This window comes from Candoia aspera, chromosome 4, assembly GCF_035149785.1.
Source record: "Candoia aspera isolate rCanAsp1 chromosome 4, rCanAsp1.hap2, whole genome shotgun sequence".
In the NCBI taxonomy this organism is placed as follows: domain Eukaryota; kingdom Metazoa; phylum Chordata; class Lepidosauria; order Squamata; family Boidae; genus Candoia; species Candoia aspera.
The window spans coordinates 16,584,807-16,601,276 of NC_086156.1; the positions used below are offsets into that span (position 1 = coordinate 16,584,807).

Sequence of the window (16,470 nt, forward strand, 5' to 3'; positions counted from 1 at the left end):
ATGCTGGTTTTAAGCTCTAAAGGCCTTTGTGGCTTGGCTCCTGGGTACCTGCAGGGCCATCTATTCCAACTTGAATTGGACCAGTCTGTTAGATCATCCAGCGGGAAACTCTTCATAGTTTCCCATTTCCAGGAAGTGAAAGGGGCTGAAGGAGATACTGTTTCGAACCAAGATCAGACTGGGCCCTTTCTGATGGCTTTTAGAAGGATGTTTCAAAGAGCTTTCTAATTCAGTTAAGAGAACTTTGCAATCTTATATCTTTAATTGTTGTTATTATATTGCCTTATTCTGTTTTGTTTTATGATACATTTTGTTCTTATTCATTTTTAACTTACTGTGGATGTCTTAATGTTTTTTATATCATGCTAGCCATCGAGAGCCGCCAGATTACATTGGGATATAAATGCCATAAATAAAAATAAAATAAAATAAAATAAAATAACCCAGAAAAAAGTACAGGCCGAAAAAACCTTCTTACCTTCAGGAGATGGCATTTCTGGACTGAAAGTGGACCTATGAAAATTTCACAAAGGAAAAAGACAAATCAATGCTCTTTCTACAAAGGAACAAGATAAACCACTTGAGGTCAAGAAGGACAGCAGAGACCAAAACTAAGACCGTGTTTCAGTTTGCAATAATATTTTGTTTGCAAGTAACCTGAAAGCAGGACTGCAAGCAATTCCAGCCAGGTGTAAGTTGCATGAAGGAGAATGAAATCAGATAATTCATTACATAAATAATAATTAAAAACACCTTAAAATACTCTCCCAACTATTACATCCAGCACCGATTTCAGGGTTTTTTTTTAAACTTGCTTTAAACAATATAGACAGACATCTATCTGAATCTATTGGAGTGGTAAGCTACTATTTTCACTTTATAATACATGCTGAACATTTAAAGACGAACCTATTTCCTTTACCTAATATGGAATGGAATGTAGTGTGTGTGTGTGGGTGTATGAATGTATTATAAAAACACCCCCACCCCTGCATTATTATGAATAATATTTAAGTTTCATAAAAAAAAACCCTTAAAAACCTTGAACAATCTATTTTGCTACTATAAAGTGCAATATATAGACTATTGCTCAGTGATCTCAGCTGTACCAATGCCTACCTATCTGTTTCCTTTCGCTCTGCTGAAGTTATGGGTTGAGTCCTAAATCTCTCAGAAGTCTTTCTATTTTCCTCAGGAGAAAAATACCGCCTTGGCCTTCGTGACCCTTTTTCGCTTTCAGCACTGCCCGACAAATCAGTACCTGATGTTTGCATCTCAAACTGAGACCCGCTTTTTAACATGGCAGAAAGTGGAGAGAGGGAACAACGAAGAATTAGGATGAAATGAACGGGGAGAAAAAAGAAGAAAAGGAAGAATGAGAAAAGAGAAAGATGAAGGACAAATGTAAGCATCCCATCAAATCAGTCCATCACTGCTCACTCTGCATGCTCCTAGAAAAACCATGCACAGAAAAAGTACAAAGTCATTCCATTCCAGCCACCCAACATCAGAACTTGCACTAGGCAAGCAGAAGCATGAATGAACAAGAAGGTGGAGACATCATGTCTAAGACATACTAGATGGGAGTTATGCTGTGTATTGGAAGTGCTGCAGAACGCAACTGATGTTGAGTTTTGAGTGCCATTTATGCCAAGGACGTGCAAGTGTTCACATCAGTTAAATAGTAGTAGTAGTAATAATAATAATAATCAGAAAATGTCACCTACAGTTCAGGTTTCTTCCTGGCATTGGCAGTTTCCAAAAAGGCATTACGGAGTTGGGCCACAGAGATTTTTGTGTCAACCATGGTAACCTCACCATTGGGGATCTTTCCTTCAGTGCTCTGAAACTGCATGGTGTTCTTTGCAACATGCTCCTTACTTTTGAAAACTTCTAGTTTAGGAGACCCAGTGTAATCAGACAGGGAGCGCACAAGGAACTTAGGTTTCATGGTAATCTCTCCCTGGGCCTGAGCATTTCCTCTAGCACTTTGTAGATACATAACCTTTTCAGTTTTCTCAACCTTCTCACAAATCTTCACCTGAGGTTCAGGCATCCACTCCTTAAAGCTCTGTAGCTCTTTCTCAACTTCCAAAGGTTTTGGCTTCACAAATGTAGGTTTCTTAAATCCATCTTCTCCACAGTGGGCCTCTCTGCTCTTCACTTGCCTGTGCATCTCTGAAGGTCGAACTGCTTGTCTTTCCTTCTCAGCCTCCAATCCAGAATAATGAGGCTTTGATGATCCATAATTCCGAATCAAGGGACATTTTCCATTGTCCATCATAGCATCTGGTGGGAATCTGGTTATGAAGCTGGCATTTGCCTGCATAGGAACCCTGCTAGCAGGATTTCTTTCTGGTTCTTCGGTTGCCACCAACTGAGCTGTATGAGCAATTCCAGCAGGCTGAATATAGCCCTGTGCTGGTTGGCAGACTAAATCGAATGGCTTACTGGCAACCCTATGGAAAGCAGGTGTTTCTGACTGAAGAGGCACAACATTAACAGGTACTGGGTGAATTTTTCTTTGAGACATAGTATCTGTGAGAAGTTCAAGGCTTCCACGAGCACTCTCCTCTTTCACCAGTTTCTCTCTAACTTTTACTCTTTAAGAAAGAAAAATGGATTAAAAAGTGGCACAGCTGTAACTAAGAAAAGGAGAGAAAAAAAACATGCACCAACTTTGGGAAGAGACAGCAACATTAAAGTATTAGGTATTGTTAAAACAGGAACTTGCACAAGATATCAGAGAGCCTTCCTGACAAGTACTTATTGCCACATTCACCCCACTCGTGTCAGTCATGATTGGGTCACTGACCTCAGCATAGCCACTTCTCTGTTCATTTCCATTTTCATGCACTAAACAATGTGTTGTGAACTTTTATGGTCTACAACAGGATTTCTCAACTTTGGCAACTTTAAGATGTGTGGACTTTAACTCCCAGAATTCCTCAACCAGCAGCTGGCTGGGGAATTCTGAGTGTTGAAGTCCATACATCTTAAATTTGCCAAGATTGAGAAACACTGGTCTATGACGCTAATTTGCTGAGGTGGATATGGAACGCAATATGGCCAAATTAAGAACAGTTAAATGTATAATCTAGCTACTTGCATCCCTGAAACACATAACTAGCTTCTTTGTGAGATGTGTTGAACACTTTTTAATGTGTACAGTGGAAATAATTCTAAGGTTCTTGCAGAATAGTGGAAATACATGGACTTGGACAGCTTGTCATATGTACTCTCACAAAATGGCTGTTCTGAGACGTGTAGCCAAACACAAAACACTTGCTTACTAGGAGGCAAGCTGGTAAAAATGCTTCCCAGCAGCTTCTGAAACCTCCTAGGAAACCCCCCCCCCATTTCAGCTTACTCCCTCTTTCTTTTCTCTTAGCAGATATGAACACTTCCTAATAAAGCCCTGGATTGCAGTCACCCACCATTTTTTAAAAATAATGTCTTGTGGAACCTAGAAGGCATTGTGGGAAATATACATGTCAACTTCCCATTTATTATTTTTAACTAAAAGAATATAAACAAGTAAAATCTGGTGGGGAAAGAATGTGGTGGACATACAGAGGTGTTGGCAGGCAATTTAGTACCAGCGTGTGCCACAACGAGACCAAGGCCTTAATAGATTTCCTGGTAAGAATCATTCTAAAATTGTGGACAACAGGGCTAATTGATTGAACTGTAAACAGTGCCAAGTTTCTGAACAACGAGGAAAGAGAAACGAAACCTCGGTATATACACAGTACTGTTATTTTCAACAGACGTAGTTGTGTTATATGTGAAGGACATATATTTCTTCTGCAAAATACATGGTAAGCATGAAACAGAAAAAAATAAGTACCAAATACTGTGTATTATACTGCATATACATTCCAACATTCTGTATCACAGTTGCAAACTAGATACCTGCAGGTGGGACATGTCAGTGCAGTAGGCACTGTCCTATTCACTCTCCCAATCTTGTGTGTGTGTGTGTGTGTGTGTGTGTGTGTTTGTGCCTTCAAGTCATCGTTGACTGCTGGCAACTGCCTGGACGAGCAGTTTTCTTGGCAAGATTTTGGAAGTGGTTTGCCATTGCCTCCTTCCTAGGGCTGAGAAAGAGTGACTGGCCCAAGGTCATCCAGCTGGCTTTCTGCCTAAGGCAGGACTGGAACTCACCGTCTCCTGGTTTCTAGCCTGGTGCCTTAACCACTACACCAAACTGACTCTCTTAATCTTGTGCTATTGAAAAAAATACAGCCTCTGATTCTGTAGGTAATACATACTGTAAATATAGGGACTAACAGCCACTGAAATTCTTATACTTAGTAAACTTGTGAAATGCTTGTTCAAGCTAGCCATTTGCTGGCTGTTTGTTAGTCAGCTGGCTAACTGAAGGCTCCTTCACTAAGGATATCTTATCTATATGTAAGCATGAAGATTTTCATGATTCTAAAGAAAAGCTAATGAAATAAATAGTATGGGAAACACCACCATATGGGAAACGTTTCTGCATTTAATACTTGCAACATTTCACAGGCTATTATTCTGTTGTGTTACTGAATGCAAGGCAAGAGGAGTAAGTTAATGACAGAGTAAAAAGAAGGCTTAAATTTAGCCAGTGCCATTATAGTTATAGCTATGGAGCAATTTCTATTAACTAAACATCAATTAATTGTGAGTTACCAAAAAACCCAGGATTTCCTAGGAGAACACTGGGCACCAAAATGGTTCATTAACCAGAAATTGTGTTTTCTGATTCTGTGCCATCAGTGAATATTAATGACATTTGTTAAAATGATTGTGGTTGAAAGAAAAAGGAAGGAAAGATAACAGTCCAATTATTATTTACACCACACAGCTACATGGTAGGATACCTGGAGGGCCAGTTGATAAGTGAAGCTGTGTTCCCATCCGAATCTTTCTGAAGAAACCAATCGGATTTTGTTTTCCCTGTACTACTACAGAAAATAGAACTTCAGAAACCGTTCGGATAACATCCAAAACATGCACACTCAACTCCCCTATTGACCCCAGTTAAACATGTTTTTAACGATTCGTAGTAAGGTTGTGGCTTTCAGCTTAAGAATAGCTGTACTGTATGTGAATATAACTAGGGATCCATCTACAAGAGGTATTTCTATTGAAACAAGTCCGTAACATGGACTGCTACACATAGAAATATTTTCCTAAAACATGCCTTGGATACTTAATCTGAGTAAGAAATATGGAAAAAACTAGGTAATATTATACTCAAATTAACAAATGATACATTGACTTAAAATCAATTTAGAAGTGAGTTTTTTCTGAGTTTTCGATTTAAAAATAAGGGGATTCTAAGGTATCAAAAAATAAATTAGATTTACAACTGAAGCATATCTTTATAATATATCATCACTTAGACTGACTCTTTATTAGGAAAAATTTTGTATTTTAATACATATTTCATTAAAAAAGCATAATTTTTCAAAGCTTTTAAAGATTCTGGACCTGAAAATCTGTGATGCAAGAATATTCTTCACTTCCCCAAGTACATAAATTGTGGGCAAGCAAATATATACACTTAAGTGAGAATAAATCTCATTTATGGGATTTATTTCTGAGTAGATATGCATAGGATTGCTCTGTTAGTCATTCCTTATTTGAAAGCAAGCAGTGATGTGTAAAGAAAAAATTAACTTGACACTGAAACCAAGCTACATCTTTTATTAACAATTTACACAATCAATCCTTTATTAATAGTTGTCTTGTAGAATAGCAGTTTTAGGCTAGCTCCTCATAGCAACTACTTTTTTCCTGGCTGATACTGGTAAAGGTAAATAGTACATGTGCAGTGATCTGGCTACAAAGGTGAAAATGTAATTTGGGGCACATACATCACATGTGTCAGCACTACTTTATATCAGATATGTTTTTAGGCATTGTCAACAGATGCAACAAGCACACCAATGCATGCACCAAATTATCTTTTCTTCTTCAAATCCAGACACTGCATAGTCCCAGTAAGTTTTGTTAACTTTTGAAGCCATCTACAAGCTATACTTTTTTAGATTAGCAAAGCTGACAAAATGCTGATGCTGAAGCAAGAGAGTTTGATGACAAGGTGAACTAATTTTGTACTTGTAACCTGCCTAGAGTCACTTATACAGTGAGATGGGTGGTGTACAAATTAAACAAATAAATTATTTCTTACAAAAGACCTTTAGCTGATGTGATAATAAAAAAGAGGAACAGAGTTCATGATTCCCAGTATGGGTGTCCTAGCCCAGATCTTGTGTATAGGTTAATTGGATTCAACTGTTCCCAAATGTGGTGTACTCCACATGTGTTTTATGTATTCCCAGGTCTTTGGCCTTGGGAATTATGAGAGTTGAAGTCAAAATATGTAGAAAGCATCTTGTTGGGGAAATCTGCTTTAGAAATACTTAGAAATAGAAATACTTCAAACTCAGGATAAAGAAACACAGGGCAAAGTAACAGGAAAGATTCCAATTAGGAATGATTTCTTCAGATCTAATACAAAATTCTATCCACATTGATGAGCAATTTTATAAAACAGAAATGAACTCATAGGGGGCATTGTTGGAAAAGGCAGTAACTGTCATCTGTATGGATCCAAAATACTATGGTTAAAGCTTTATTTTCTTGGTAATTCATTGGTTCAGAAATTTAGATAGGTTGAATGGAAGAAGCATATCCAAAATAATTGACATTTTTAAGAACTAGCACTTTTGCTTTATTTCTGAAAGCATAATAAAAGCACTGATTAAATTGTTGAAACACAGCCTACGGAATTTATATTAGGTGACCATAAAGTAATAAAAAGATAGTATCTGCTGCAGCCAGTTTAAAACTCTTATTGAATATAATGAATCCAAACCACTTATAAGGAAGTGCATGCTATTACAGCAGTGTTTCTCCTACTGATGTTCTTCCAGAGGAAACAACTTATTTCAACAACATTCAAAGAATGTTATTAACTACAAAGCTTGGTACCAAAGGTAGTTTGTTCTACTGATGTAGCCTTGAAGCTTTTCTCTATTTTCAACTTCCCAGGGGGTTTATTTAGAGGGATGATGTATTTTTGGGGTGTATTTAAAATACTCAGGGCTCAGTGCTATGCAGTCCAGCTTAGAGAATCAGGGCTGATCAAAGCTGGCTGAGTTCACGTGCAGGCTAAGTGCATTTAGCATAAATGCCTTTCCTTGCTGAGAAGAACATGGGACTGGGCCAACTGTCTTCCTGAATCAATCTTGTATCTTTTGCTTCTTAACTCTTGGCCAATTACCCTGGAAACCCTTTGCCTGGCCCTGATGAGCTTTGATGCTCTACCTTCTGAAATGTCATCACTGATACAGAACTTTGTATGTCCTGAATTTTTGACATGGCTGTGATTATATCTTCACCTATTGATTCTACTATGAGTCCCTTTAATAATTCTGACCACTGTTAGATTATTCTAATCCTCTGGGATAGGGTTATTTTTCAAACCTTTTGGGATAGGTTACTCTCTTACCTCAAAACCATACCAAACACTAAAGGTCACTTTTGCAAATGGTTATTAATTAATGAAACATGCACATTCCACTTTTATAGTATACGTCAGGGAGAGGGCACCTTGACACTCCAGACATTCTTTAACTATAACTTCCAGCAACCTTTCCCTATTGATTGGGACTATCCATTGTTGTTGTCATGTTGTCATGTTTTGCTGGTGGTAATTTGATTTTTTTTCCTCAAATAACTTTTCACTTTCAACAGTGCTTTAAAAAACAAGAATTATGATCCCTATGAACCTCCTGGTGGCTCTCACTGCATAACCCAAGATTGGGCCTGCTATTATCTATGCTATCCTTTTTTCCTCATAATACAAGTACAAACAAGTATACATTTATATTTCCCGCTTCTTCAGTGGATTTCAAGTATTCTCTACTGATGTTCCATTCAGAGAGCTTCTCAGTCATGACATTTCATCTACTGTATATCATTATTTCAAGCTCCTTCTCAAAACTCATTTTAGAAGCATTCCAATTTCCGTCTTGGACTTACTTCTGTAATATTAAATCTGAGTGCACAATATATCCTTTTTAAAAATATGCCTCTTAATGGGCAACCCCTTGCCTCTCTCTTCTTATTCAGCTTTTCCTTTATTGTCATCATTATCATCTGCAGAACTGAACATTGAGATATAGTAAAGATTTTGGACAGGATAAATTAAGGCTGCTCAGTGAACAATGATAGTAACAGCAGACTTACCCTAATTTGTGGTCATTTAGGGAAGGACTTGGTGATGTTCCTGGCTTTGGTGAGGAAAGAGAAACCCTGTGAGTTTGCTTTGGTGAACTTGGCACTTCATTTAGGGAAGAGTCATAGACCGGAAGTGAGAAGCATGTGGAATTCTCTGATGCAGAGATTATATTGTATTTGCTCGAACCAGGTTCTGGGGCTGTTCGTTCATTGTCTTCATTCAAATGGAGTTTTTCCTCTTCTGGAGAACTCTCTTTGTCATCATGCCCAGAAAACTCCTTTGACTCAGAAGCAGCATTCCTTAGCTCTGTATTCTCAAATCTCAATGAATATGGAGAACTAAGATCTTTACTTTCACCCTCTTTTTTTTCACTTTTCAATACTCTCTTCTCAGACACATCTTGGTCTTTCTTTGTCCTTGTATATTTGGATAAATATTCTGAATCCACATCTGAATCTATGGAGAGTCCATATTTTTCAGCCAGCTGGCGCCGTCTTTCTGCCTTGTACCTAGCTATCCTTTCAGCTTTGGACTCAAGTCCTTGGGGATCCATGACTAATGGGCTGTAAGAAGGGGGTTTTGTTTTTCCTGCTGTGGATTCTGCTTGATGTCTGGATCTAGGCTGATTTTCTACCAAAGAATCTGAAGTTTCTTTTTCATTTGATCTTCCTATAACAACACAAAAGAATCAGCTGTAGCAGAGGCCCCGATATTCAGCATAAAGCTTATGCTAGACTTTAAAGAATCCAAGTAATGACTTGTGAAAACACAGGCAGGGCAGCTTTCTTCAAGCTAGAGCCCTTCAAATACTTGACCTTGCTAGCTGGAAATTCTAGGAATTGTAGTCCCAATACATCTGGAGAAATACTAAGGAAAAAGCTCAACAGAATTGGGATACAAGCTTCTCACTCCTCTGCCAATTGATTTTGAGTTAGGAAACTCCTCAGTTGTTAAAGAAGTTGTGGGGCTTCTTAGATTGTTTCCCTTTCTCCCTCAGGTTCAAAAGCATCACTGGATTTTTCATTCTTAAAAACACTCTTTAAAGACATTTTTATGTCTGTATAGTCAGGAATTACCTGCTCTTCCACTGTATTCAGAATCAAACAAATAGAAATTAATTATACAAAAATATAGCATCATACAGGTTTTTTACAAGTATCTTTAAAATTCCCATAGATATTTCAGGTTAGAAAACAGCTACTTCTAAATACTTCTAAGTATTTAAAAAAAACTGCATATAACCACAGCTTTGCAATCCTGCACATTAGTGCCATATCTTCTCTCAACATTCAGGCTAACTTTGATGCTGATAGCAGTAAATAGAGATGGATTTTTCTATGCCCCTTTAAAGCCATCTGTGTTTCTGAACTATGTGATAGAACATACTATGAGTTGGAACTAGATGTGACAAGCATTTACAATGTGCCACTAGAGGAAGGGAAGGAATATTTGCACTGATTCACCTTTGTCTTGCAGTTTCATGAACTACCTGTCTACACCAGAGGGCTGAAGAACCCTTTGAGAACAGGTTGGGGAGGGTACCAGTGAGAGCTGCAGGAAGAAACAGAACCCACCAAAAATTATCTCCATTCTTCTTCCAGTAGAAGCTTCTACCAGATCTGATTTGGACAGACATATCTGGATTATGATAAAATATCTTTAAATAACAACCTGTTCTAATAGCCTTTGTAAGGTAAAGGCAATAATGTTCAAAGCTTGACACCTAATAGCCAGTGAGAGCTTCTAGGAACTCAAACTTATGATAGTGCTTGGCCAACAACAATATATATTACAAATATATTTCTTACCAAAATGAGGACTATATGGATCTGTCGCACGCATGTATCTTGGTGTATCCTCTTCTAGCAAACGATGGGTAACCAATCCAGGGCAATTTTGCAAAAGGACGGGTTGAACATCATTTTCAATTCCTTCTAAACGCCTAGCTATTCTCTCTTTCCTGTAAAAGAGAGGATAAAAATAAGAGGTTATAGCATAAATGTCACCTATAGAAACGGAAACTGAATACTGATAAAAAATTTTTTATAAAACCATCTGTACTTTGCTGAACATAAAGATGGAGAAATACCTTTTCATTTCCAATATATCCTGCCTGTTTGGTTCAAAGAGTTTTCTTAATTCAGAAACTAGAAAGTAAAAACAAAATAAATATTAGAAATTTGGAACAATGTATTTTGTAAAAAGAAAGGCTTGGATTTTCATAAAGAGTTATCAGCAAATGAAATTGCATGTGCCGAGCAATTATTTCCTTGTTCAGTTCATCTTTCATGCTTTCCATGGGATGAGTATTATGCAAACGTTTGCAAACCATTAACTCTACCAGAATAGCATTAATACTCTAGCTTATAGCTAAAATGTTCCGTAATGATATGTAGTTATACACCACTTCTTGGTGTACGGAAGCATAATGCGTTACAACCTTTCCTTATCTTAAACATCTCTCTGTTGACTTACTATAACTGTCTTTCTCCCATAGCAGATATCCACTAATATTGTAATGTCTGGCCTTGCCACTCAGGTTTTCTAGATGGAGAAGACATTATAGAAGTAGAAGTGAGAAGGGCATCCCTTGAAGTACAACTAAATTTGTAAAGTCTTTCAGGGCCTGGCTGTAATAGATCTTATTCTTTCTTAGTCCTTGGAGAGTCAGAGCCAGAGCAGATAATACAGGGTTATATAGGCTGTCTAACTTGGTAAGGTAAAGGTAAAGGTTTCCCTTGACATTAAGTCCAGTCGTGTCCGACTCTAGGGGATGGTGCTCATCTCCGTTTCAAAGCCGAAGAGCCGGCGTTTGTCCGTAGACACTTCCGTGGTCATGTGGCTGGCATGACTAAGCGGAACGCCGTTACCTGCCCGCCGAAGCGGTACCTATTAATCTACTCACATTTGCATATTTTCAAACTGCTAGGTTGGCAGGAGCTGGGACTAGCAACAGGAGCTCACCCCATCACGCGGATTCGAACCGCCGACCTTCTGATCGGCAAGCTCAGCAGCTCAGCAGTTTAACCCGCAGTGCCACCACGTCCCATGTCTAACTTGGTACATATCAGTTTTTTATGCTCATGTTATCTAGTGGTCAACCTTCAGTTCCAAGCCTAGGGTGGTGGGAGAGCTTTTATACTAGAAGGATTTTCAAAGCTATTCTTATTTACAGATATGAAACAATATTTCAGTATCTAGCACAGCCCATCAAGCCAATCTTGGGTGAACCTGAAGGCTAAGCAGGGTAAAACCCAGTTAATATTTCAGTGGGAGACCACTGGGAAATCCCTGGGTTTGGGCCAGAACAGGAAGTTTAAATATTCATACATACATACATACATACTTAAAAAAGACAACAGCAAATCATTTCCATACTATTGCCAGAAAACTACATAGATTCATCCATGAAGAAGCTGGAAGAGCTCAACATGAAGGAGATTTTATCTATTCCTAACTAGCTTAAATTAAGTTATTTAAAACTAAGATTGTTTAATGGAATTTTAAGTTGTTATTCAGGTCTTCTGGCTGTAAATAAAAATAATTATATCTCTTTGTGTAACAAGATCTTTATATTACTACATTGGCAGTATAAGCAATGGTAGTAATATTATCAAAATAACCATTATTAGGTGCATAGTCAGAATAGTCTAACATTTTTGCCTTCAAGTCAGTCTTGACTCCTGGTGACTACTTGGACAAATCTCTGCAGTCTTCTTGGCAACATTTTAGGAACTGATTTGTCACTGCCTTCATCTTCCTAGGGCTGAGAGAGAGAGTGACTGGCCCAAGATCATCCAACTGGCTTCTACACCTAAGGGGGACTAGAACTCACGGTCTCCTGGTTTCTAGCCTTTAACACCAAATTAGCTCTTATGGTCAGAATAGACATTTCTTTTAGTTGCTATCAGTGGAACCATATTCATACTCCACATGCAGAAATAATGTGAAGTATATCATGTGACAACTGGGGAAGGCAATGGCAAACCACCCCGCTCTACCATCTGCCAAGAAAATGTTGCAAAAGTGGCATCCCCCCAAAGGGTCAGACAGGACTCGGTGCTTGGACAGGGGACTTTTCACCTTCATGGACCTTCCTTCTTTATGCAATGTAATGCCTGAAGGCATTGATCCAAGCCCATACTCACAACTGAATCACCGAAGAACAGATGCAGGAATGCAAAGTTTGCATTGGGTACTATTAGGCAACTATGGTGCAGTTTTGTAGGCTGAAATAAAAGCCTTGAGAAATATCTCCCAAAGCTTTTCTAAGCAAGACTTGAGACAAAAATAGCACACAAACCTATCCAGAGCTACACATTTTCCACGCTTGAGATTCCAGAGTAGTCATATCAATTACCTAGATTAGATCCTATCTGCAGAGAACTGTTAATACATAGACTTCTGCAATATGTTCATGCAAGCTATGTATGAAGATATACATAAGATCCTAATAACTTCCTGGAGAACACATTTTATTAGATGGTGCTTTTTCTGTACATCTTAGTGCAAATCACTTACTCACTGTCTTCACAATTCCACTAAAGGTAAGTAATTTCATACAGATATGCTTTAGCCCAACAGCGGCACAAGGGAGCTGCTGTTCCCTTACAGTTGTGACTGCGAAGTCACAATTTAACAAAATGTTTAGAAAAGAAGGAAGAGGCATTTTAAAAGTATGTGCCTCAGCATGTATCTGTCCTGGCTTTCCTTAGATCTTTTATCTCATGGATTTTGCACGCAGAATGTTAGCAGCAACTCTATTTTGGCATGCTGCCCCCATAATATAAACTGGGTTATGCTAAAAAAAATTCCATTAGAAATCATCTTGTTTGAAAGCTGTATGTTGTTCAAAGTATGTCTAATGAACCCAATTAGATACATTTCAGGAGTTGAGATATGTGGGCCCCGGGAGTGTCCTAGATACACAGCAAAGATATCAAATTAATAAAAGACAGAGCATATTTTGGCCTACATTGCTGCCTTTCAAGGAGCTTTAAATTTCAGAAGGGAGCAGTCTTCTCTATCATAATTAAGGAACAAATTTCTGGTACAAACTTCTTAAGGCAGTAAAAAGTACCCTCTTAGATACAGATCTCATGACAGTGTTGTTCAATTTATTTTAAAAACAAAACTGAAAAGCCTTATTGCAGCTCCAGCCACAAGAGAAAGGTATACAGTATGGTTTAATAATGATATCCTGAGAAACTCCAAAAGAAAGCCTAATAATTACTACAAATTCATATAAACAAGCCTATGGATACATTTTTATGCACTGCTCTGCCTGTGACCAGTTCCTGTTGCAATGATAACCTGAATAGACCTGTGCAAAACAGCATTGCTTTCTTCTACAATAAGCAGCTTGACTCACATCTCAGAGTTACCTGGAGTCGATCTATAGTTACAACTCACTGAGGTCCAAGGTGAACATTTAGATCAAGGGTGAGCACTATGTGCTGATAGGATTCCATCTGTCCTTTTGTATCCCTCAGGATCCACTGTGAATGGAGCCAAAAGTTTAGACCAATTTGTATGTGGAGGGGGGGAGGAATCCAAGAGGGTTTTAAGGGACGAAATGGGTACCTTAAGCATATCTCTTAAAATCCCAATTCCTTATAACTTGTCCCAATTTCTCCTCTATGTGTGTCTGTGTTAGTGGAGTGTTCAGGGCCAAATGTTCATTGTCCAATTTCCCCCCAAATTCTCTAATGAAAAAAAGGTCTTAAAATTTCAGGTCTGCTCATTCCAGTGATATCACATGTCATTATGGCCCCTATGCTTGGCAGACAACGGAAGTAGCACCCCCCAGGTGAAAAAAGCGTTGCCCACTTTAGAGGTCTAATTGGATGCAAGTCACTGAAAGAAACAAGGCATATGATTTTAAACAACTGCAATTAGGTATGGACTTTAAAGACAGACCTTATTAATGACTCAAATCCCTTTAAGAATAATTTATCATTCTAAATATAATCGATCCTTTGTAATTTAAATGTGACATGCCAGAAGAAACATTTAATAAAAGCTCTCCCAATAGTTCAGTTTTTGCATCCAAACAATGGGATAATGATATTCACAGCAAAAGCTCATGCATATCAGAGTTTCATTCAACAGTTTCATTCACACTGAACTGTTGGGTTAGGATTTATATTAAATGTTTATTTTGGTATGTCATATTTAGATCAATTGAAATAAATTATCTTCCTAGAATAAGTGTCTCTTAGTACATACATTATGATGCTGTTTATAAAGAAAACATGTCAATTACAAGTCTTGTACTTACCTTTCGGCAACACTGCTAAAAGGCTGGCATCAATGTCTTTAGTGCTGTTTGAAAGGTCCTCTTTATCTTCGAATGAAAACTCTTTCTGAAAACTGAAACATCATCACCTTGTTTTAACAAAGCTGCAGGAGATCCAGATATTAATCTAGCTACAGTATATTAAAGCACACAGATTATTTTATACTAGACATAATAGGGATTAAAAAGTATCAGGACCAGTTCTCAACATTGGCCAGAAGAAGGAAGAAGTGAGATTATAGAAGTATAGTCCATATAATCACGTTCTGTGGCTCCTAAATTCTTTTGGTTTTAGTAGTATTAGTATTCCATAACACAGGTACTTTTGGAGACTTGGGGGGGGGGGGTCAATCCTGATTACACTTTCCTGACAGATTTTCACTGAAAGTGCATGAAGATCTATCACGTGAAACCTGATAAAAAATCTAAAGAGTTAATATATCCTTCATTAATGCACCCATGTTTGACTCTAGGTGGCAAAAATAGTTTGAAAACCCATGCCTGGGAGAACAGCTAGGTTCTGAGCACTTTCTGGAATGCCAGCAAGGTTCGGCCAAGCTAATCTTGGGTAGCATGATCTTCCAAAGGGCAGGTGCTATGACAGAAAAGGCACACTTCCTTGGTCCCACCAGATGTCATTCTTTGATCACTGAGACCTGGAGCATTCCTCTCCTGCTGGATCGAATGGGGTGGGTAGAGAAATTGGAGAGAGGTGGTCTCTCAGGTATGCCATGAAGGGCTTTATAGGTGACAACCAATATCTTGAATTGCACCTGGAAGCCAATATATTCAGAGACATCCTCAAATTACTTTTCTTGTTATATTATTTCCATGTCGTTCGAGATCATGCATGAAATCTCTTAAAGCAGAATCTACCCCATTTGAAGAATAACAGATTCTTAATTTTCTAAAATCAAGTGGGGTATTAATCACTTGGAAAACTAATATTTTATTGCTAGTAGCACAGGTTGTATTTTGAACAGCATCCAGTCTTCTGATTTAATTATCTACAGTGAACCTAGAGAATTTACTGTAGACTTCTTCACTTTAATTCCATTTTTTTTTTTGGTAGTACAAATTACAGAAGTGATGATATTACCCCATATTTTTCTCTTACAGCATCCAGTGCAAGACAACAGATTGGAAGTTATCCTAAGCTCAAAATTCACAAAAAGATCATGGAAGAAACAATTCTGCCCCGTCCTTTTTTAAAAAAAAGGCAACCTGTGCTATTTGCTAGGTGACCATAAAACATGGCCCACAGAATTAAATGTTCTGATTTTGTTTCTTCTTTACCATTTTAAACTCAGGTAGTTTTAAACAAACTGCTTAGTTATCCTGCCAAGCTCCTATGCTATTGCAAATATTAATTGTGGCAAAAAGCTCACTATGTTTTTGTGACACACAGCCTTTTAAGTTCTGTTCTATTAACCTAATTGTGATTAGCACAAACCCTAGGGAGAATCATATTGTGTCATTATGGCTCATTTTATCTCTTCGAAAGAAGCCATCACCTTGAACTCCTATGGGGAAAAGTACCAAAATTTAACAAATTTCATTTCAAAATGAATACAAACATACTATACCTATATTTCTGTCAAGGCCTAACCATTTAAGAGTCATGCATTAAAATAGTATAAAAACTTCAGGTATGCATTTCTGCTACTTTTTACATATTTATTGTTGCCTAAGATTTTGGGGTCAAAGGCCACTTTTTTGAGATAGTTGAAATGTGATCTTTAGCTGAAAGAGGCACATGCTAATGTGTATATAGTACAGAGAGAAAAGCATTAACAGCATCAGCACGGGACCACACCACCATGAAATTAAATCAATGCAAAGGACTTGCCATACTTCTCTTTGAGAATTGCATAGAAATATCACAAAATCGAATGCACATTTTGGATTTTATGGTGTTTGCCCTCTAACAATTTTG

The 16,470-nt window shown here is 37.8% G+C and overlaps 1 protein-coding gene across 8 annotated transcripts in view; it reads right to left on the reverse strand.

Moving 5' to 3' along the window:
* Positions 1 to 16,470, reverse strand: part of SVIL (supervillin) — a 100,636-nt gene that overhangs the window by 48,535 nt on the left and 35,631 nt on the right. For all 8 annotated transcript variants that reach the window (XM_063303466.1, XM_063303465.1, XM_063303464.1 and 5 more), the window contains exons 3-10: positions 14,517 to 14,608; positions 10,326 to 10,383; positions 10,045 to 10,196; positions 8,245 to 8,905; positions 4,866 to 4,949; positions 1,728 to 2,603; positions 1,120 to 1,290; positions 479 to 513 (exon numbers count right to left, since the gene is read on the reverse strand). In XM_063303466.1, coding sequence (XP_063159536.1) covers positions 479 to 513; positions 1,120 to 1,290; positions 1,728 to 2,603; positions 4,866 to 4,949; positions 8,245 to 8,905; positions 10,045 to 10,196; positions 10,326 to 10,383; positions 14,517 to 14,608 — 2,129 coding nt within the window. The remainder of the gene's footprint in view (positions 1 to 478; positions 514 to 1,119; positions 1,291 to 1,727; positions 2,604 to 4,865; positions 4,950 to 8,244; positions 8,906 to 10,044; positions 10,197 to 10,325; positions 10,384 to 14,516; positions 14,609 to 16,470) is intronic.